The sequence below is a fragment of the Microcebus murinus genome, chromosome 7 (assembly GCF_040939455.1).
Source record: "Microcebus murinus isolate Inina chromosome 7, M.murinus_Inina_mat1.0, whole genome shotgun sequence".
Classification (NCBI taxonomy): domain Eukaryota; kingdom Metazoa; phylum Chordata; class Mammalia; order Primates; family Cheirogaleidae; genus Microcebus; species Microcebus murinus.
In genome coordinates this window covers 63,007,146-63,030,000 of record NC_134110.1, presented here as the reverse complement: position 1 = coordinate 63,030,000, position 22,855 = coordinate 63,007,146, and the positions used below count along the sequence as shown (strand labels likewise).

The window sequence follows — 22,855 nt, the reverse complement described above, 5'->3', positions numbered from 1 at the left end:
ATTTTACTGCTTCAGGCTATCAGTTTGCAGTATTCAGCACTTTTATTCCATTTCTGAGTATATGAATTATCCTTTGTGAAAGCAACTTCAATTAACACTGTGATGGTTCTCCTTTTCCTAGATTAAGTATTTACAGTATTGGTCAAGGGATGTTGGCAAATTATTAGGTTATATAGGTATTGTAAATCTGTGTATCTGATTGATATAAATTAGAAGAAAGACTTTAAAATTTATTTTGAAATAGTTGTTTTTGATTTGGTAGATGATTGGATAATATGACTCTTTAAATGTAATAATTTGGCAATATATTTCTTTGTCCAGTAGGCTCTCTTTCATTGTAATTTTTACCTACTTGAATATTTCCTTAGAAACATCTTTGTACAACATGAAAATATAAAAACTTTATAATTTTATAGAATAGTATGCAGTTTCTGTTATCTCAGTTATGTGCTGATTAATTTATCATTTATAAGATCAAAATAAAGCCCTTTGCAATTCTACAGATAACCAGCAGGGAATCTCCTCTGCACCCAGTTTCTTTCCGAGTGTAGTTAATGATAGTGCCTGGGATTATAATGTTGGGGCATTTAATGGAAAATTAGAAAGTGACTTTGAAAGAGTTCTTAGTGGAACATAACTAATAGGATGTCAAAAATACCCTTATTCATAACTCTAGACATAGTTGGAGGTTAGGCATTGTTTTAATAATTGTGTTTTAAATTGTCATGTTAATAATTGTAAGTTTCAGAACCCTTTGAATATAGGCCATTATGGAAAAATATGAAATGCTGAAATTGTACAGTGTCCAGCACAGTTCTTTGCATACACTGTTGCTCAGAACAGGTCTTCAAAAAGAATGAATGTGAAATACCTTAATTTTTAAGTTATGATTTTAATTATTTCAGTGTTAGAAAAATGCCTTTTTCTTCTCAATTCTGTACCTCTTGCCAGTTGGTTAATAGCAGGACCTATAGGCATTAATGGGTGCATCATTTTTATTTTCCTTCATAGTAGTTAGGTAGATTAGGTCCTTTAAAATGCAGTTTTCTCTGAAAATATAATTCTTAATAATGTCTTATTTCCAAAACATTATTTTGTTCATTGAAAACTGATTTTAGAAAAAGAATTTGACATTGTATGTTTGATGAATGTTGGGGGCATAATAGCTTTTTGAAACCATTTGGGAGTAACTTAATACTTTTTAAGAAATTGATCATTATTTTATGTTCATTTAATAGTATTTTGTTTTGAAAATTAGTTATGAAGAAATTTGAAACATATTTCAGTTTAGAACAGTTAGTATTTATTAATCCTAGACATAAGGAAGTCAATTTTATAAACTCAAGGAATGAAAAATAATAACTAAAGATAAATTGTTGGGGTTAAACTGCTTTTGTATGTTACTGGAAAACAATAACTCTTTGTTTTGTATCTCTGTTTGTTAGTGTTTCCAGTGTGAGATGTTTATCTTTTATTGTAATAGAAGTAATTAGAGCAGAAATATCAGTTCTCTATAATGTTTTATGTAAAATGTGATACTATGTTGTTTCTTTCTATTGAGACAAATACAGTGTCCAGGAATTTCAGGCATTGCTTATAAAAATATTTTCATATGAACTGTTCATTTGAAGTGTTAAACACATGAAGAATAGTTTATGCCTTATACCAAATTTCCTGGGGTATAAAAACTCAACCCTACAATTATTTTCACAAAAGAAAGGAAGTAACATTTTAGGGTATTTGGGGGTATCCTTTTTGTGTATGCTTAATGAAAGTTAAAGATGCATAAAGTATATGCATAATGAAAGTTAAAATATTTTTAAGGCAAATATTTTAAGGCAAATAAAGGCAAATTATTCTTAATATTGTTTTTGCAGTTAATGTCCTTTTATTCATAGAATATTAACACTAATTTATTATATTAATTTACAATGTAAACAGTACAGTCAGGTTATATTTATGGAAAAATATGTACATATGGCAGACAGTAGACACAATTATGCATAGAAATAGAATGTGAAGCTTAAAAAATTGGTCAAAATAGCAGTGATCTTTCAGGTGTATGAAGTAAATGCTGCGTATTTAAATCTCATAATTTTGACTTAATGTCAAATTGAATAAATGAAAATGTTGATCTTTGGGAAATGGAAGAATACTTTGGAACATACTATATTTAATGTGCAGCTGTTGGGCAGCACTTTAAAACTGACATATTTCATTCTGTGCTTATTAAAACTTTGTCTCTGTGAACATTTGGATCTTTTCTTTCTGTTTCAGGTATTTGGTTTCCAGGCAGGACTTACGTCTTTGGATTGTAGCAGATCTTACTGCTTACCTGTACCGATTATTCCCTCTTTCAGCACTGCTCTTTACGGTAAACTTCTGAAACTCCCCACTTGCTGGTAAGTCTTATGTGTTCAAATGTTGTTTATGTTAATTTTCATTTATTTAACATAGGAGGGAAAAGAACTCAAATGTATGGTTTATGAGCATATATTACTTTTATATAAAACCTTAGAAGAATGTCTCAAGTTGTACTCTGTTTTACTGAGACACTAAAAATCTCCTTTAAATGACTGAAATACACTAGGTAGTTCCTACTGCTATCTTTTGTGATAGTAATAATTGTTTCGGGGGCAATAATTGTTAATTCATATTGGAGGTATAATAAAATATTGCTACCCCAGACTGTAATAGGAATTATAAGGGCAAGTTTGTTTGTTTGTTTATTATTTATTTATGAGAGCAGATATAAAGATTAAAAAGAGTTGATAATTAATATCAAGGCCAAGGTATTTGTCTATTTAATAATAATTTCATAAATATTCATAGCAACTGATAAAAGTATATTGATTACATAGATTGTATTTGACATGTCTAGTAGCAACATTTTGGAAGAAATTGATTTTAGTCCTTTAATTTAGGGTTGGGTTGCTTTATTTGGAGGTCACATTTCTTTAAATTCAGTGAGATTCATAGAAATAAAGCCTATGGTTACTAATCATACATTTTTAGTTGAAAGAAATGCTTTTAATATGTTAAAGAAATAATTGTATAAATATATCAAATAGTATTTAAATATGTGAATTTTTTTTTTTGCGGCATAGTCTCGTTCTTTTGCCTGGGCTAGAGTGGCGTGGCAGCAGCCTAGCTCACAGCAACCTCAAACTCCTGGGCTCAAGCAATCCTTCTGCCTCAGCCTCCCAAGTAGAGTAGCTGGGACTACAGGCATGCGTCACCATGCGTGACTATTTTTTTCTATATATTCTTAGTTGTCCAACTAATTTCTTTCTATTTTTAGTAGAGATAGGTTCTTGCTCTTGCTCAGGCTGGTCTCGAACTCCTGAGCTCAAGTGATCCTCCCAGCCTTTCAGAGTGCTAGGATTACAGGCGTGAGCCACCATGCCTGGCATGAAATAATTTTTAATGAAATATTTCTACAGTTGCATTTGAGCCAAGTTTTATATTCTAATGTATTAAGAATTACCATGGGTTATGCCACTATGTCACAGTTGATATGTCCCATATTAATTTTAGTAGATATTTGTGAAAGCTATTATCTCAGTTACATGCTGATTAATTTATCATTTATAAGATCAAAATAGTTTTATTATAAACTGTGCCATTTACTATAGAAAATTCTTAATTTCTCTAATAAAAGACAAAATTTTCAAAATGAATAATAGGCTTTATATGAAATGAATCAGATATTTGAATAAGTAAGGTTTGTTTTAAGGATATGTAGCGCTTAATCTGAATATTATCAAATGTAAATTAAAGTATGTCTGCAGATATATGAAAGAAAATATTCCAATTAAACACTAAAAGCATGGGGTCATAGAATGCTAACATGTATTTGGATGTGTTTTGCTTTTTTATAGGTAAGAGTGCGTCTACATTATTTCAGTGATATTTTTGTTATGTTTTACAGAAGTACATTGATTTGAAATAGCTTCTTGAAATCATTTTTCTTAATAGAAAATAAATTATTTTTAATGTAATTCATATATTCTTAGCAACTCTAATTTGAAAATAAAGATAAAACTCAATACATTGAGATACAGCTTAATTAAATGCAGTTTGAGTCAATAAGTACCAGATTAAATACTTCATATGGTGATTGAATTAAATCAAAATCAACTTGAAGACTGAAAGTTTATTAACTCATGCAGTGAGTGAGGATTATTTTAGTAAGATATCCTGTTTGTATCGTTAAACGTTAACTCTGTTTCCAATTATGGTTTCTCCCTTCCTCAAATTATACAGGTTCTTTCATTTGGATTTTAAAATTTCTCATTTCAGAGTTTTTTAAAGCACATATATGATGCTATGTATGTATTTCATTTATAATGAGAAAAACATTTTTTACTACAGGTCACAGTTTTGAAACAAAGACATGTATATAGACCATTGTAAAGAGAATTTTGGTAGCTTTTGAGCTAGTAATGAAAATCTAGAGTTTATGTAAATTAGCAAAGTAGTTTATACTTTTTATTTAAAATTATTTCTAAGTTGAATTATTATGACATTCCAAACTAATGAGGTTTACTTTAATCAGGTTTGCTATTTTTTTTTTTTTTTTTTAAATATGTGGGCCCCCTGAGCTCTGCTGGTGAAGGGACAGAAGGTGGGGTGAGAGCCATCCTCCGCAGACCCTCCCCAGGGGTCTCCAGCGTCCCACGCCCCAACACCACGGGGACGCGCGGATAGTGTTCGCCCCTCGACAGAACTTGTCCGTGGTTCCCAGCTGCTTGAGCTCTGCAGGTGAAGGGACAGAAGGTGGGGTGAGAGGCATCCTCCCTGGACTCTCCCCAGGGGTCTCCAGGATCCCACGCCCCGCCCGCGCGGCTAGCTTTCACCCCTTGGCGGAACTTGTCCGTGGTTCCCAGCACCTTGAGCTCTGCTGGTGAAGGGATAGAAGGTGGGATGAGAGACATCTTCTGTGGACCCTCCCCAGGGGTCTCCAGCATCCCACGCTCCAACGCCGTGGGGACATGGATAGTTTTCACCCCTCGGTGGAACTTGTCTGTGGTTCCCAGCTGCTTGAGTTCTGTTGGTGAAGGGATAGAAGGCGGGGTGAGAGCCATCTTCTACGGACTCTCCCCAGGGGTCTCCAGTGTCCCACGCCCCGCCGCCGCTGGACGCGCGGATAGTTTTCACCCCTTGGCGGAACTTGTCCAAGGTTCCCAGCTGCTTGAACTCTCCTGGTAAGGGGACAGAAGGTGGGGTGAGAGGCATCCTCCACAGACCCTCCCCAGAGGTCTCCAGTTGCCCACGCCCAGCTGCCGGGGAAGGAGACATGCGGATAATTTATGCCCCTGTGCAAAACTTGTCCGTGGACCCCAACCGCTTACAGTGAAGGGGCAGAAGCGGGTTGAGAACCATCCTCTGTGGACCCTCCCCAAAGGTTTCCAGTGGCCCAATACCCACCACTGGGGCGCAGAAAGTTTTCATCCCACAGCAGAACTTGTCCGTGGACCCCAGCTGCTTGAGCTCTACTGGGGAAGGGGCAGAAGAGGGGTCTAGTGCCATCCTCTGTGGATCCTCCCCAGGGGTCTGCAGCGGCTAAAGCTCCACTGGTGACATGGGAAAAGGGATAGTGTTCACCCCTCAGTGGAGATTCTCAGTGGTCCCTGGCAGCTCAAGCACCGCTGATTTTAGCTCATAATCCATTCCCTGCATCTCTGATCCTCAATAAAGTGTCCAGATGAGAAAGAACCAGTGCAAGTTTACAGGAAACATGAAGGACCATAGAGAAAAGTCACCTTCAAAGCAAAATACTCATGTTCCATCATCTAACACCAACTTACATGATATGAGTAAACTGACAGAGGAAGATTTCCGAATATGGATTGCTATAAAACTAAATGGAATTGAAGAGAAAATAGAATCACAATATAGAGAAACCACAAGAACAATATAGGAGATGAATGTACGATTCTCCAAAGAAATTGAGACTATCAAGTAAAACCAAACAGAAATTCTGGCAATGAAGGAAACAATTAAGGATCTCCATAATTCAGTGGAAAGCCTAAAGAACAGGATGGACCATGCAGAAGAATCTCAAAACTTGAAGATTATGCCTGTGCTCTAAACAAATCAGAGGAAGAAAGGAAACACAGAAATAAGAAACAAGACCAAAGTTTACAGGAAGTGTGGGATTATGTTAAAAAACCAAATATCAGATTGATTGGGATTCTGGAAGGCGAAGAGGAACATTCTCAAGGGTTGGAAAACTTATTTCACGGAATACTGGAGGAAAATATGCCAGGCCTGGCCAGAAATCTTGATATCCAAATACAAAGAAGCACACAGAACCCCTGGGAGACTCAAAGTCAAAAGGCAATCACCTCGCCACGTGGATTTTAGGCTGACAAAGTAAACGTGAAAGAAACAATTCTCCGTGCAGCGAGACGAAAGCAGCAAATGACCTACAAAGGTGAGCCTATCAGACTAACAGCAGACTTCTCATCTGAAACCTTACAAGCCAGGTGGGATTGGGTGCCTGTCCTTAATCTACTAAAACAGAACAAAGCCCAACCTAGAATTCTTTATCCGGCAAAATTAAGTTTCATCTATGAGGGAGAAATAAAGTCCTTCTCAGACAATCACTGAAGGAATTTGCAAAGACCAGACCATCCCTACAGGAAGTTCTTAGATCCACATTTCTAACTGAACAGGCCAGTAGACACTCCTCAAAGTGAAATCTTCAAAGAAAAATTAAAGTTTAGATCTTGAACTAAACGATGGCTTAAGGAGTAAAACAAAGCAACAAGACTCCACCCAACAATATGAATGATAATCTTCCTCCAGTTTCAATCCTTTCAATAAATGTAAACGGCTTAAACGGTCCTCTGAAGAGACATAGATTGGCAGAGTGGATAAAAATTCACAAGTCGGCCGGGCGCGGTGGCTCACGCCTGTAGTCCTAGCTCTCTGGGAGGCCGAGGCGGGCAGATTGCTCAAGGTCAGGAGTTCAAAACCAGCCTGAGCAAGAGCGAGACCCCGTCTCTACTATAAATAGAAAGAAATTAATTGACCAACTGATATATATATATATAAAAAAAAAAATTAGCCAGGCATGGTGGCACATGCCTGTAGTCCCAGCTACTCAGGAGGCTGAGGCAGTAGGATCGCTGGAGCCCAGGAGTTTGAGGTTGCTGTGAGCTAGGCTGACGCCACGGCACTCAATCTAGCCTGGACAACAGAGCAAGACTCTGTCTCAAAAAAAAAAAAAAAATTCACAAGCCTAGCATCTGCTGTCTACAGGAAACACATCTAACCCACAAACATGCCCACCAGCTGAAGGTCAAGGAATGGAAAAGTATCATCCAGTCAAATGGAAGTCAAAAGAAAGCTGGAGTAGCTATCCTATTTGCAGATAATATAAGCTTTAAAATAGCAAAAGTAAAAAAAGATAAAGATGGCCATTATATAATGGTGAAAGGGAAGATCCAACAAGAAGATTTAACAATTCTTAATATCTACGCACCCAGTACAGGAGCTCCCAATTACTTAAAGCAAACCTTGTCTAATATAAACACCTTGTTACATAACACTACCATAGTAGCAGGGGGGGACTTCAACACTCCATTAAATGATCTGGATAGATTCTCCAAACAGAAAATAAGCGAAGAAATAATGGACCTGAATAAAGCCCTTGATCAAAAAGGTCTGACAGATCTCTACAGAGCATTCCATCCAAACAAACTTGAATTTACATTCTTTTCAGCAGCCCATGGATCCTACTCCAAAATTGATCACATCCTAGGTTGCAAATGAGATCTCAAAAAATTAAAGAAAATAGAAATTATACCTTGTATCTTCTCTGACCATAATGGTATAAAATTACAGTTCAGTTCTTATAGAAACACTAAACCTCTCACAAAATCATGGAAACTAAACAATCTATTATTGAAAAATTATTGGGTAAAGGAAGAAATTCAGAGGGAAATCAAGAATTACTTTGAACAAAATAACGGTGATACCGCTTACCAAAACCTGTGGAATACAGCAAAAGCTTACCTGAGAGGAAAACTAATAGCAATTAACACTCACGTCCAAAAAACAGAAAGCTTAGATACTGAAAACCTAATGAATAAGCTCAAGGAATTGGAAAAAGAAGAGTAAACAATTTCCAATCCTAATAGAAGAAAAGAAATAACAAAGATCAAAACAGAACTGAATGAAATGGAGAACAAGAGAACTATACTAAAAATCAGTAAAACCAGAAGTTGGTTTTATGAAAAGATAAACAAAATCGATGGCCTTCTTGCTAGGTTGACAAGGACCCAAAGGGAAAGGACTGTAATAAACTCAATAAGAAATTAAAAAGGAGAGGTCACAACAGATACCAAAGAAATACAAAACATTATATTTGACTATTATAAAAAACTATATGCCCAAAAACTACAGAACGAAGATGAAATGGACAAATTCTTGGATTCATACAACCTCCCTAAGATCATGCAGGAGGCAATAGAATTCCTAAATAGACCAATCTCAAGCTCAGAAATTGAAGTAGTAATTAAAAACCTGCCCAAACGGAAAAGCCCTGGGCCAGATGGCTACACTTCAGCGTTGTACCAAACATAAAGATGAACTTATACCTATACTACAGAAATTATTCCACACCATTGAGAAGGATGGTATCCTTCCTAACTCATTCTACGAAGCCAATATCACCTTGATACCAACGCCAGGAAAGGACATAACAAAAAAAGAAAATTACAGACAGATCCCTTATGAATACAGATGCAAAAATCCTAAATAAAATTTTAGCAAATAGAATTCAGCAGCACATCAAAAAAATAATTCACCATGACCAGGTGGGCTTTACTCCAGAGATGCAGGGATGGTTCAACATACGCAAGTCTATAAATGCAATTCACTTCATAAACAAAATCAAGAACAAAGACCATATGATTCTGTCAGTAGATGCAGAAAAAGCATTTGACAAAGTCCAACACACCTTTATGATAAAAACTCTTAACAAAATAGGCATAGATGGCTCATACCCTCAACTTATCAAATTCATCTGTGACAAACCCACTGCTAATATCGTTCTAAACGGGGAAAAATTGAAACATTTTCCCCTTTGATCCGGAACTAGACAAGGATGCCCACTATCCCCTGTCCTATTCAACATAGTGCTTGAAGTCCTAGCGATAGCAATCAGGCAGGAAAAGGGGTATCAAGGGCATTCAAGTGGGGGCAGATGAAATCAAACTCTTGCTCTTTGCAGATGATATGATATTATACCTAGAAACCCCATGGACTCTTCCAAGAGACTCCTAGACTTGATAATCGAATTTGGTAAAGTTTCAGGTTATAACATCAATATACACAAATCAGAAGCATTCATATATGCCAAGAACAGTCAAGCAGAAACTCAAATGAAAAACGTAATAACCTTCACTGTAGCTGCAAAGAAAATATCTAGGAGTATACTTAATGAAGGATACAAAAGATTTATACAAGGAGAACTATGAAACACTAAAAAAAGAAATTGCAGAAGATTTAAACAATTGGAAAAATCTACCTTGTTCATGGATTGGTAGAATCAATATAGTTATAAAATGTCAATATTACCTAAAGTGATCTACAGAATCAATGCAATCCCCATCAAAATACCATCAGCATTCTTTACAGATCTAGAAAAAATAATTCTTTACTTCATATGGAACCAGAAAAAACCTCATATAGCCAAACCAATCTTAAATAAAAAGAACAAACTGGGAGGCATCAGTCTACCTGACCTCAAGCTGTACTATAAAGGAATAATAGTTAAATCAGCCTGGTACTGGGACAAGAACAGAAGCATAGATATCTAGAATAGATCTGAGATACCAGAGATGAAACCGTCAGTATACGATAACCTAATCTTTGGTAAAGCTGACAAAAATATACATTGGGGAAAAGAATCTGTCTTCAATAAATGGTGCTGGGAAAACTGGTTAGCTACATGCGGAAGAGCGAATCAGGATCCCTACCTCTCACCTCTCACAAAAATTCACTCAAGATGCATAACAGACTTAAACTTAAGACATGAAACCTTAAGAATCCTAGAAGAAGATGTTGGGAAAACCCTATCAGACATTGGCCTAGGCAAAGAATTTTTGAGAAAGACCCCCAAGGCAATCACTGCTGCATCAAAAATAAACAAATGGGATCTGATCAAATTAAAAAGTTTCTCCACAGCCAAGGAAACCATCAGTAGAGCAAATAGACAACCCACAGAGTGGGAGAAAATATTTGCTCTCTACACCTCTGATAAAGGTCTAATAATAAGAATCTATCTAGAACTTAAAAGAATTAACAAGAAAAAAAATCAAACAGTCCCATCAAGAAATGGGTGACAGAAATGAAAAGAAACTTCTCCAAGAAGACAGAATAATGGAATACAAACATATAAAAAAAGGCTCAACTTCTCTAATTATTAGAGAAATGCAAATCAAAACCACAATGAGATACCACACCCCAGTAAGAATGGCCTATATTAAGAAACCCCAAAACAACAAATGTTGGCGAGGATGCGGAGAGACAGGAACACTCCTACACTGCTGGTGGGGCTGCAAATTACTGCAACCTTTGTGGAAAAGAACTTGGAGATACCTCAAACAGCTAGAAATAGAAATACCATTCGACCCTGCAATAGCATTTTTGGGTATCTACCCAAAAGAGCATAAGACAGTCTATTATAAAGACATCTGCACTGGAATGTTTATGGCAGCACAATTCACTATTGCAAGGTCATCGAAACAACCCAAGTGCCCGTCAATTCGTGAGTGGATAATTAAAATGTGGTATATGCTCACAATGGAATATTACTCCTAAGAAATGACTGTGAGCTAGCACCGTTTATGCTATCCTGGATTAAGCTTAAGCCCGTTATCCAAAGCGAGGCGACACAAGACATGGAAAATGGACCCCACATCTACTCACCATAAAATTGGTACTGACTGATTAAAACTATGGTTTTCAAATGGTGGCAATGCTCACCAGGGATTGGGGGGGGGGCGGCAATCTTAGGGATGTGGCAAGCACTTCGGAGGGGAAGGGCATAACTCTAATCCTTCTTAGGGAGAGCCAAAGATATACAATGTAACCAAAATGTCAGAAAAACCCCATAAAAACCTTTTTATCGGAGGTGGGCAGGCGGGAGGGGGGAGGAGGAAAGGGGTGTATGCTTTCATAATGTGTGTGGTGCACACCAACCGGGGGATTGGACACATCGGGGGGAGGGAGGGGGGCAGGGGCAATATTTGTAACCCTAACAATATTTGTACCTCCATAATATGATTAAATAAAAGGAAAAAAAATAAAAATATGTGGCTTAAGATTGAAAATAAATTATTTTTCTCCCATTTAAAATTTCCTATTGATATATTTAGCTCCAATGAGCAAACTATCAGTAAAATGTTTTAGAATTTATTTTTAAAAAAGTTTTGATTATATTTTATTAATATCTTTAATTCTATACTACATAGTTTCTAAGCATATAAAAATAAACTTTTCAAAAAATTTTTTTGCTGACAGTTAAATGTCAATTTAACATTTTCTTCTGTTAGTCTCTTAGAAGAGGATTGAAATGTGTAGGGATATGATAGAAAAGACACAGTGACCAATAATATTTAATGATAGAAATCTTGGGCAATTAATTTAAATTTGCATTTACCCCTTTTTTAAATATGAGGGTGTTTAAAGGTCACTAAAGAGTTGGTTGTGGGCAGTAGGTATCATAACCTTGTGCCAGTAGTAGAATTAAGCCTTAGCCTCCCATGTATAGTAATTTTAAACATTTCTACACTGGTAGTGCATTTAAGTTTCCAGGTAACTTTCTTGGACTTAACTTTTTTTTTCAACAGAGCAACAATAATACATTTTCAACTTTATTTTTAATATTTTGATTGAAATAATATCTATAGAAAAGTACATATATTATGGATGTGCACCTCCTGTCTTTTAGGTCTTGTGAATGATGCCACTTTGAACAAAAGTTTACAAATAATTTGTTTGAGTCTCTGCTTTCAATTCTTTTGAGTATATGCCTAGAAGTGGAATTGCAGGGCCATGGTAATTCTGTGTTTAGGTTTTTGAGCACTACCATACTGATTTCCATAGTTTACTACATTTTATATCTCCACCAACAATGCAAAATGATTCTAATTTCTCCATATCCTTGTCAACACTTATTACCTTCTGTTTTTTGGTAATGGCTGTCCTAATGAATAAGAGGTGGTATCTCATTATGCTTGTAATTTTCATTTCCCTAATGATTAGGGATATCGAGCATCTTTTCGTGTGCTCATTGACCATTCGTATATCTTTGGGAAAATGTATATTGAAGTTTTTTGCACATTTTTAAATTAGCCTTTTTTTTTTGAGTCTTAGTTCTTTATATGTTCTACAAATTAACCCCTTATCAGATATGTAATTTCCAAGTATTTTCTTCCATTCTATGAGGCTACATTGTGTTTAATGTTTAGACTCTATCTTAATCTAACTACATGGCCAGAAACTAATTTTACTTCATTTAATATGTTTTGATTTTTGTTTGAAATAGTTATTCTTTAAATTTGACATGGTTTTTCTGAAAAATTGGTATAGCTTGACCATGGAAAAAGTAGTCAAGTGTGTATTTTGGGATTTAATTTGGAGAGGAAGTGAAAAAGATGAATTTGCTGGAGTTATTTGGGTTGTTTACACATTTATTGTCATAGTATCTTTGTTCTTAACATTTACAAGGATGGCTGACAGATTATTTTTCTACAGAAAAATTTATAATTTTTTACAAAGAACTTTTTCTACTTAATTTTCCTTTATTTTTAAACATGTTTAAAAGCTAGATATCTGTTAAACTCTTCAATAGTTAGACATCATGCTTGATTATATAGACTTGATAGTCTTAGAATATAGACAAGTTTAATATTGCTAAATTGAATCAAAATTAAAGCAAATGACTAATTAAATGAAATGACCTGCAGCTTCTTTCTTAGTCTGTTCAGTCTGCTGTAATAAAATACCATAATCTGGGTAGCATTTTTGCATCTTGACTAGTTTTATTTTTTATATTTGAATTTATACTTCAGGACCTAGCATATAGTTGATTTTCAATCAGTGTTAATTAATTTGAATTGAACAGGATTTTTTTTGTTTTGTTTTTTTGAGATGAGATCTTGCTGTGTTGCCTAGGCTGGAATGCAGTTGCTGTTCATAGGCATGATCACAGCACACTACAGCATTGAACTCCTGGTCTGAAGTGATCCTCCTTTCTCAGCCTCCTAAGTAGCTGGGATTACTCACTACTATACCTGGCTTGAACTGGAATTTGATTAATTAAATAAAAATTTTTAGATCAGCTAACTTATATTTTCAAGATGTTAGAAAAAAGAATCGATATATTCAATCAAATTCCTATTTAATGAAGAATTTATTTTTTGTTCACCTTTAATTTTTTTAATAACCAAAGCTTTAGTATTTGAAAGCAAATATTCTTTTAGATTCTAGCATATGAATATCTTCTATTTTGTTCATTCTAATAAATGTAAATATCGAGATATTTGAATGCTATTGGAGTTTTTATTTTTAGATGTTTGGTTTTTTTGTCTCTTGATCTTTGTTTTAACTGTTTTTTGGGGAGGAATAATATTTTAAGGTCAACACTTTTTTTACTTAATTTATTTCTTGAAGTATTCTTATTTTATTCTCATAAAATCCATGGAATAATTTTAAAAATTACAAAAGGCCTGACTACACCTGAAAATATATATAACTTTAGCAGACTTTCACAATACTCTAGGGTTGTGTAGAATGTGGTTTATTAGGTTCTCTGTAATGGTTTGTCGTATAAATTATGTCAGTGTTTTCAGTACCATTGTTTTAATTTTTAAATTAGGGTATAATTTAAATATAGCAGAACCAACAGTTTTAAGTGTATATTTCAGTGGTTTTTGACAGAAACACAGTTATGTAACTGCTACCAAAATCAAGATATGGAACATTTCCATTACCCGCCAAAGTTTTCTCCTGTTCCTCCCTCTCCTCTTGCAGCAGCATCTTGTCTTCTGCTGATGGCATTTGGCTGTGGTAAAGGGTAATGCCTTCCTTGATTCCCCAGGTCATAGTGGATGACTGGCAATGCCAGTGGATAACTGACTGGCTGCTGTTCAGCTAGCAGTTCACTACTCCTAGCTTTGCTCGCCATCTTTTACCTGAACCCAGCAAGCAGCTGATTCTCTTCATTGAGACTTGTGAGATTTCTCTAGCTCACAAGGATGCTGGAGACTGAGGCACAAAGTATTTTCAGTTGCATAATAAAGAATTTTGTAATTAGATTTTTATATACATTTATATACGTTCATTTTATTGAATGTATTTTGTTCAGTTGATTTTTTTTAAAAGGTAGTTTAGAAACAGTAACACAAATAGGTAAATAGAACATAATTTTGACATGTGAGATACTGTGGGACTCTAATATATTTTGTGACAACAAGCATAGTAGTTAAATTCTTAAGTAAGATTAGAATTTTTCCCTGCAAAACTAAGCTTCGTATATGAAGGAGAAATAAAAACATTCTCAGACAAGCAAAGGCTCAGAGAATTCACCAAGACAAGACCAGCCCTACAAGAAGTACTTAAAATAGCGTTATGCACGGAACATCATAAAAATAACCCACGAATATAAAAACAACCAAAACCCAAAGATATTAAAGGCCAGATATTACAATGGCTCAAGACAGAAATCATAGCAACAAGATCCAACCCAACAGAATGATCAGTAATCTACCTTACCTATCAGTTCTCTCAATAAATGTGAATGGCTTAAACTCTCCACTCAAGAGACATAGGCTGGCTGAATGGATAAGAAAATACAGGCCAAGTATATGCTGTCTTCAGGAAACACATCTAACCTGCAAGGATGCATATAGACTAAAAATAAAAGGGTGGAGATCAATATTCCAAGCAAATAGAAGCCAAAAGGCGGCTGGTGTGGCAGTTCTAATTTCAGACGATTTAGTTTTTAAACCAACAAAAGTAGTAAAAGACAAAGAGGGTCATTATATAATGGTGAAGGGCACAGTCCAACAAGAAGAGATAACAATTTTAAATATATATGCACCCAACTTAGGTGCACCCAGATTCATAAAGCAAACCTTACTGGAGCTAAGCAAATGGATTAATAGCAACTCCATAATCGCCGGAGATTTCAACACCCCACTGACGGCACGAGACAGATCGTCCAAACAGAAAATTAATAAAGAAATAATGGACTTAAACAAAACTCTAGAACAATTGGGTCTGACAGACATCTACAGAACATTCTACCCAAAATCCACTGAATATACGTTCTTCTCATCAGCTCACGGGACATTCTCTAAGATTGACCATATCCTAGGACACAAAGAAAATCTCAAGAAATTTAAAAAAATAGAAATCATACCATGTACCTTCTCAGATCACAGTGGAATAAAACTAGAAATCAACCCTAACAGAAACTCACATTTCTACACAAAAACGTGGAAATTAAACAACCTCCTACTAAATGATTACTTCGTAAATGAAGAAATCAAGACAGAAATAAAAAACTTCTATGAAGAAAACGACAATGGAGAGACAAGTTATCAACTCCTCTGGGACACAGCTAAAGCAGTTCTGAGAGGAAAGTTTATCTCCATAAATGCCTATAACCAAAAGACAAGAAGATCACAAATAGACAATTTAATGAAACGACTCAAAGAGCTGGAAAAAGAACAACAGACTAACCCCAAACCCAGCAGAAGAAGTGAAATCAACAAGATCAAATCAGAACTAAACGAAATTGAAAACAGGAAAGCTATTCAGGAGATTAATAAAACAAAAAGTTGGTTCTTTGAAAAAATAAACAAAATTGACACACCATTGGCTAAGCTAACGAAAAGCAGAAAAGAGAAATCTCTAATAAGCTCCATCAGGAATAAAAAAGGAGATATCACAACTGATCCCAAAGAGATACAAGATACAATTTATGAATACTACAAAAATCTTTATGCACACAAACTAGAAAATGTGGAGGAAATGGACAAATTTCTAGAAACACACAGCCTCCCTAGGCTCAACCAGGAAGAAATAGATTCCCTGAACAGACCAATCTCAACAGCTGAAATAGAAACAGCAATTAAAAATCTCCCTAAAAAGAAAAGTCCCGGTCCAGATGGCTTCACACCTGAATTTTACCATACTTACAAAGAAGAACTAGTGCCTATCTTGCAGAAACTATTCCACAACATCGAGAAGAACGGAAACCTCCCCGACACCTTTTATGAAGCGAATATTACTCTGATACCAAAACCAGGAAAGGATGCAACAAAAAAAGAAAACTACAGACCAATATCCCTAATGAATATAGATGCAAAAATTTTCAACAAAATCTTAGCTAACCGAATCCAGACACTTATCAAAAAAATAATCCACCACGACCAAGTGGGCTTCATCCCAGGGATGCAGGGGTGGTTCAACATACGTAAATCTATAAATGCAATTCACCACATCAACAGAAGCAAAAACAAAGACCACATGATTCTTTCAATAGATGCAGAAAAAGCTTTTGACAAAATTCAACACCCTTTCATGATACGAACACTTAAGAAAATAGGCATAGAAGGGACATACCTAAAAATGATACAAGCCATATATGACAGACCCATAGCCAACATCATACTGAATGGGGAAAGATTGAAATCATTCCCACTTAGAACTGGAACCAGACAAGGCTGCCCACTATCTCCACTTCTGTTCAACATAGTGCTGGAAGTCTTGGCTACAGCAATCAGACAGGAAAATGGAATCAAAGGTATCCAAATAGGGGCAGAAGAGATCAAACTTTCACTGTTTGCTGATGATATGATATTGTATCTAGAAAACCCCAAGGATTCAACCAAGAAACTCCTGGAACTGATCAATGAATTTAGTCAAGTCTCAGGATACAAAATCAATACACAGAAATCAGAGGCATTCATATACGCCAACAACAATCTAATTGAGAACCAAATCAAAGACTCAATTCCCTTCACAATAGCAACAAAGAAATTAAAGTACCTAGGAATATATTTAACCAAAGAGGTAAAAGACCTCTACAGGGAGAACCATGAAACACTGAGGAAGGAAATAGCAGAGGATGTAAACAGATGGAATTCCATACCATGCTCGTGGATCGGCAGACTCAATATCATCAAAATGTCTATACTACCCAAACTGATCTACAGATTCAATGCAATACCTATTAAAATCCCATCAGCATTCTTCACAGATATAGAAAAAATAATTTTACGCTTCGTATGGAACCAAAGAAGACCCCGAATATCAAGAGCAATTCTAGGCAACAAAAACAAAATGGGAGGCATTAATATGCCAGATATCAAACTATACTACAAAGCTGTAGTAATTAAAACAATATGGTATTGGCACAAAAACAGGAATATTGACCAGTGGAACAGATGTGAGAATCCTGATATAAAACCATCCTCATATAGCCATCTAATCTTTGACAAAGCAGACAAAAACATACGCTGGGGAAAAGAATCTCTCTTCAATAAATGGTGCTGGGAAAACTGGATAGCCACCTGTAGAAGGCTAAAACAGGACCCACACCTTTCACCTCTCACAAAAACCAACTCACGCTGGATAACAGACTTAAACCTAAGATATGAAACTATTAGAACTCTAGAGGAAAAAGTTGGAAACACTCTCCTAGACATCGGCCTAGGCAAAGACTTTATGAAGAAGTCCCCAAAGGCAATCACAGCAGCAACAAAAATAAATAAATGGGACATGATCAAACTACAAAGCTTCTGCACAGCCAAAGAAATAGTCATGAAAGTAAACAGACAACCTACAGAATGGGAGAAAATTTTTGCATCCTATGCATCCGATAAGGGACTGATAACTAGAATATACTTAGAACTCACGAAAATTAGGACGAAAAAATCAAATAACCCCATTAAAAAGTGGGCAAAAGACTTTAACAGAAATTTTTCTAAAGAAGACAGAAGAATGGCCAACAAACATATGAAGAAATGCTCAACATCTCTAATCATCAGAAAAATGCAAATCAAAACCACAATGAGATATCACTTAACCCCAGTGAGAATGGCCTTTATCAAAAAATCTCCAAACAATAAATGCTGGCGTGGTTGCGGAGAGAGAGGAACACTCCTACACTGCTGGTGGGACTGCAAACTAGTTCAACCTCTGTGGAAAGCAATATGGAGATACCTTAAAGCGATACAAGTGAATCTACCATTTGATCCAGCAATCCCATTGCTGGGCATCTACCCAAATGATCCAGTGACACTCTACAAAAAAGACACTTGCACTCGAATGTTTATAGCAGCACAATTCATAATTGCAAGGCTGTGGAAACAGCCCAAGTGCCCATTAATCCAAGAATGGATTAATAAAATGTGGTATATGTATACCATGGAGTACTATTCAGCTCTAAGAAACAATGGTGATATAGCACATCTTATATTTTCCTGGTTAGAGCTGGAACCCATACTAATAAGTGAAGTATCCCAAGAATGGAAAAACAAGCACCAGATATATTCTCCAGAAAACTGGTATTAACTGACTAGCACCTAAGTGGACACATAGGTACTACAGTAATAGGGTATTTGGCAGGTGGGAGGGGGGAGGGGGGAGGGGGGTGGGTATATACATACATAATGAGTGAGATGTGCACCATCTGGGGGATGGGCATGATGGAGACTCAGACTTTTGGGGGGAGGGGGGAAAATGGGCATTTATTGAAACCTTAAAATCTGTACCCCCATAATATGCCAAAATAAAAAAAAATTAAAAAAAAAAGATTAGAATTTTTAAAAAACCTATTTTACTACTGTTCTGTTTATTATTTTTATAATATTTAATGAACTTATTCATCATCTTGAATTTGTATTAGGTGAACATTTTACCTAAATTATAGTTGATGTCTGAAATACAAGTTTGTTCATAGCAGAAAGAATAGTTTATTTTATATATATACATTTTTGGGGGGGTAGTGGTGGGAAGAGAAATGAATTTAGGCTTTATTTTGGTTTAGGATGTTCTTCCTCAGAATATGTCATTGATTTTTTTTGTGTGTGAATTTGTCTTGATTAAATGATTTTTAGTTAACACTTAATATTTTATAATTTTACAGAAGTAATATCTTGAAACTAATCTTTATATGAATACTAGTCCAGAATCTTAAATATAATAAATAACATAATTAATTTCAAACATGGTTTGCTCAGATGTTTTGTCTCTCTCTTAGTACTTTTAAAAAAATTATTATTATTGTTTTTTTAATATATCCAAGGTAGTACTTCATGTATCTTAGTACTAACTTTTAAAGTCACTACTTATACTGGTTTGAGACTTACATTGGTTACTTTCAACACTTTGCCACATTGTAGGTAAAAATATTCAGTTATGAGATTATAAATATTCATTTGTATAACTAATGCTTTTAATTTTACTGATGAAGTATAGTGATTATTTAGAATATTAATGGATTATTGCTTGAAAAAATTTCCTAGAAAGACCAATATTTGTATGTGTTAATAGTCCTACCAATTTTTGTTTTTCATCATGTTTTGGTTCTGATTTGATAGTATGTTTAAATAAATAATTAGTTGAAAATACATACTTTTATAAAGTTTTTAAAAGAGTGTGTACGTGTATGGAATTAATATGAAAAACAATAGGTAAATAACATCTGTCTTTATCAGATTTTTCCCTTTAATTTTTTTAATTAAGGGTATGAAAAACATTTAACATGTTAACAAGGTAGAGAGTATTGATCTAATGAAAACAAAAAATTTCCTTTGATTTTGATTTTGGAAAATTAGATATTTTTCACATACAATTTTATGATCAGTTGAGTGTGACGTTTTATAGGCAAATATTATCCATTTCTAATTTCCTCATTTAAAGTTCTAAACTTAATAAAATAGTTTAGTGGTGCTCAAATGAGCATTTATAACTCATTCTTAGATTATTACCTTTAAACTTGATTTTTGGATATTGGAGAATATCATTACATGTCTTATATGTCCTCCTAGGAGACAAATTATATTGGCTTTTTCTCAGTATTTGGTTTTGTTTGTATACAACGGTGGGGGAATATCCTGTGACAGCATTCTAATATAGTGACAGAATCTTTTAGTATGTCTATATTTTATTATTTTTGTGAGGGCGATTCAAAGTTAATAGTATATTCAAAAGAATTCGAAGTTGTTGCTATATTTATTAAAAGGAAAGCATTTTGGTTAGTAATTACTAAATTTAGCTTGAAGTTTTTTTATTACTACCTTTATTTATACCTTTAATTTCTTTCTTCACTGTGTTTTGATAATGTAATCTCTTTTTAATATATTAACTTGAAATTTGGGAAAAAGTAATCATTGCAGGTTCCCATATTCAAAGATTACATAGTGCCTATTTAGTGACAGAAGAAAATTTCTAACGTTAGCAACATGATGCTGTTGTACAGCATTTTGTGCTTTACTGAGTTTCACTGCACATGGTGATTTTTTTTGAATTTCACAACCAACCTTTGGAATAAACAGGTAAGGTATTATTATTATCTCTATTTTATAGATGTGGAAATGGGGGATTAGGGAAGGTGATATGATAGACCCAAAGAGAAAAAGTCATTGTAGACATCTTTTAATTAGTTGGTGATGGTAACTAATAATTAATAATTATTAATATTATTAGTAATAGCATAGTGGTAACTACTAGTAGGTTCTTAATTTGTATTCTTCTTTATGATTTATAACTTAAAAAATTATTGCCACTTTCCTAAATGAATCTGTTAATATGTAGTGTTTTTTTAAAATTTCAGCTAACTAATGAGTCATTTATTTGTTTTAAAAATAATTTTTTGGTTCGTATCATGTGAAAACTGTTGTATTGTAGGCCTTGGAGTGTCAGTAACATAATATATGGTCTTTATTTTTTATTTCTTGATCCTTTAAGAATTTAGACAGATTTTCTTAAGTACTGGCTAACTCATACATCTGTAGCCACGTTTGTTTGGCTTGTTTTTGGAAGATAATTCTAATTATGTCCTTTCATTTACTAAAATACTTTGTTTCTCACAGATGATATGGTAAAAGTTAAAACCTTTAAAATATTCTTTGATATCCATATGGGTCTGGCCTCTGCTTGGCTGTTCAGACTCATCTGCAACATCCTCTTTTTTTTTTCGTTTTCTCTCCTTTTAGCTAATCTTTGACCATGTTATTTCACTAGTCCATGGCCTAATTAACTGTTACTCCTCAGATGTTGGCCCAGTTGATAATTTTTCTCACTGGGCCATAACCTCTTAATGTGTGCCTTCATGAGATAATGTTCTTGTTTTTAAGTGTACTTTTCATAGAAGCGATTTTACACTGTCTTTTGAGATTATTTAATAGCCTTTCCTACTGGTTTTATTTTAAGCTCCATAAGGATCTTCTCTTTTTTTATAGATCTTCAATACTTTGTATCTATGGTAGACATGAGTAAATCTTTATGGACATATAGCTGGCATTTTATTTAGCAGTTTCAGTGGAGTTTTTTGTTGTCTCATTTATGAGGTTTTAGAATGTATACTTTTTTTTAATATTTATTTATTTTTTCCAGCATATTGTGGGAGGTACAAATGTTAAGGTTACGTATATTGCCCTTGCCCCCCCTAGAATGTATACTTTTTCGACAATCAATTTCTGCCTTCTGTTAGCTTACATTTTATAGAAAAAAATGGGCCCTTGGGCCAAAGCAAAAATCAGTGACTTTAATGACTGAATTTAAACTAAAATTTTAGAGACTTTCTAATCAGAATTCTTAAGGTAATATTATAAGGTTTTTAATATATTTAAGGTTATATAAAATATATTGCATAAATACATTTTGTTCTTTTTTTTCTGAGCAGTTAAACATTCTTAAGTAGATGAATTAATTATTTTAAATAACTATGTAGGAGATGATGAGATTAATGTAAATACATCTTGCTCCTGTTGTATTAGTTAAGTTACTCTGTGTTCCCTAGCACTATACCACCTTTTTTAGCTTATACAGAGCAAGTATAATGTATAGGCCTTTCTTTCAAGAGACTTATGACTCATTTAAAAAATATTTATTGAGTTCTTCATTGTGGGTGCTGGGAATAAAGTGGTGGACAAAATGAACCCAGCCTCTACTTTCGTGAAGCTGATTTTCTGGATAAGATGTAGAGACAAAACTTCATGAAGAAAATACATGAATTTCAGAAATGGTGAGTGGTCAGAAAAATTATGGGCAGGGGGATAGACAGTGAGTAGGTGTGGGGAGTTTCTTTGTTTAACATGGTTAGGTTAGGGGAGGCCTCTCAAGTGGTTATGATTTTACCTGGGAACTGAAAGACCAGGATATGGTAGCCACGCAAAGATTTTGGGAAATTGTATTGTAGGCATTAGGAATAGCAGGTACAGCATCTTGAGATGGAAATGTATATGGTTTGTTTGAAGAACAGATGTCAAGGCTGGGCACAGTGGCTCAGGCCTGTAATCCTAGCACTCTGGGAGGCTGAGGTGGGAGGATTGCTTGAGCTCTGGAGTTTGAGACCAGCCTGAGCAAGAGTGAGATCCCATCTCTACTAAAAATAGAAAAATTAGCTGGGCATAGTGGTATGCGCCTATAGTCCCAGCTACTTGGGAGGCTGAGGCAGGAGGATCGCTTGAGCCCAGGAGTTTGAGGTTGCAGTGAGCTATGATGACACCACTGCACTCTACCCACTGAGACTCTCTCAAAAAAAGAAAACACAAGTATGGCTGCAGCATAGGCAAGTGAGATAGATATGAGATTAAATTGG

The 22,855-nt window shown here is 34.9% G+C and overlaps 1 protein-coding gene across 7 annotated transcripts in view; it reads left to right on the top strand.

The window, feature by feature from the left end:
• VPS13B (vacuolar protein sorting 13 homolog B) overlaps positions 1 to 22,855 on the top strand; it is a 761,111-nt gene that overhangs the window by 139,726 nt on the left and 598,530 nt on the right. For all 7 annotated transcript variants that reach the window (XM_012762009.3, XM_012762013.2, XM_012762010.3 and 4 more), the window contains one exon: positions 2,278 to 2,402. In XM_012762009.3, coding sequence (XP_012617463.2) covers positions 2,278 to 2,402 — 125 coding nt within the window. The remainder of the gene's footprint in view (positions 1 to 2,277; positions 2,403 to 22,855) is intronic.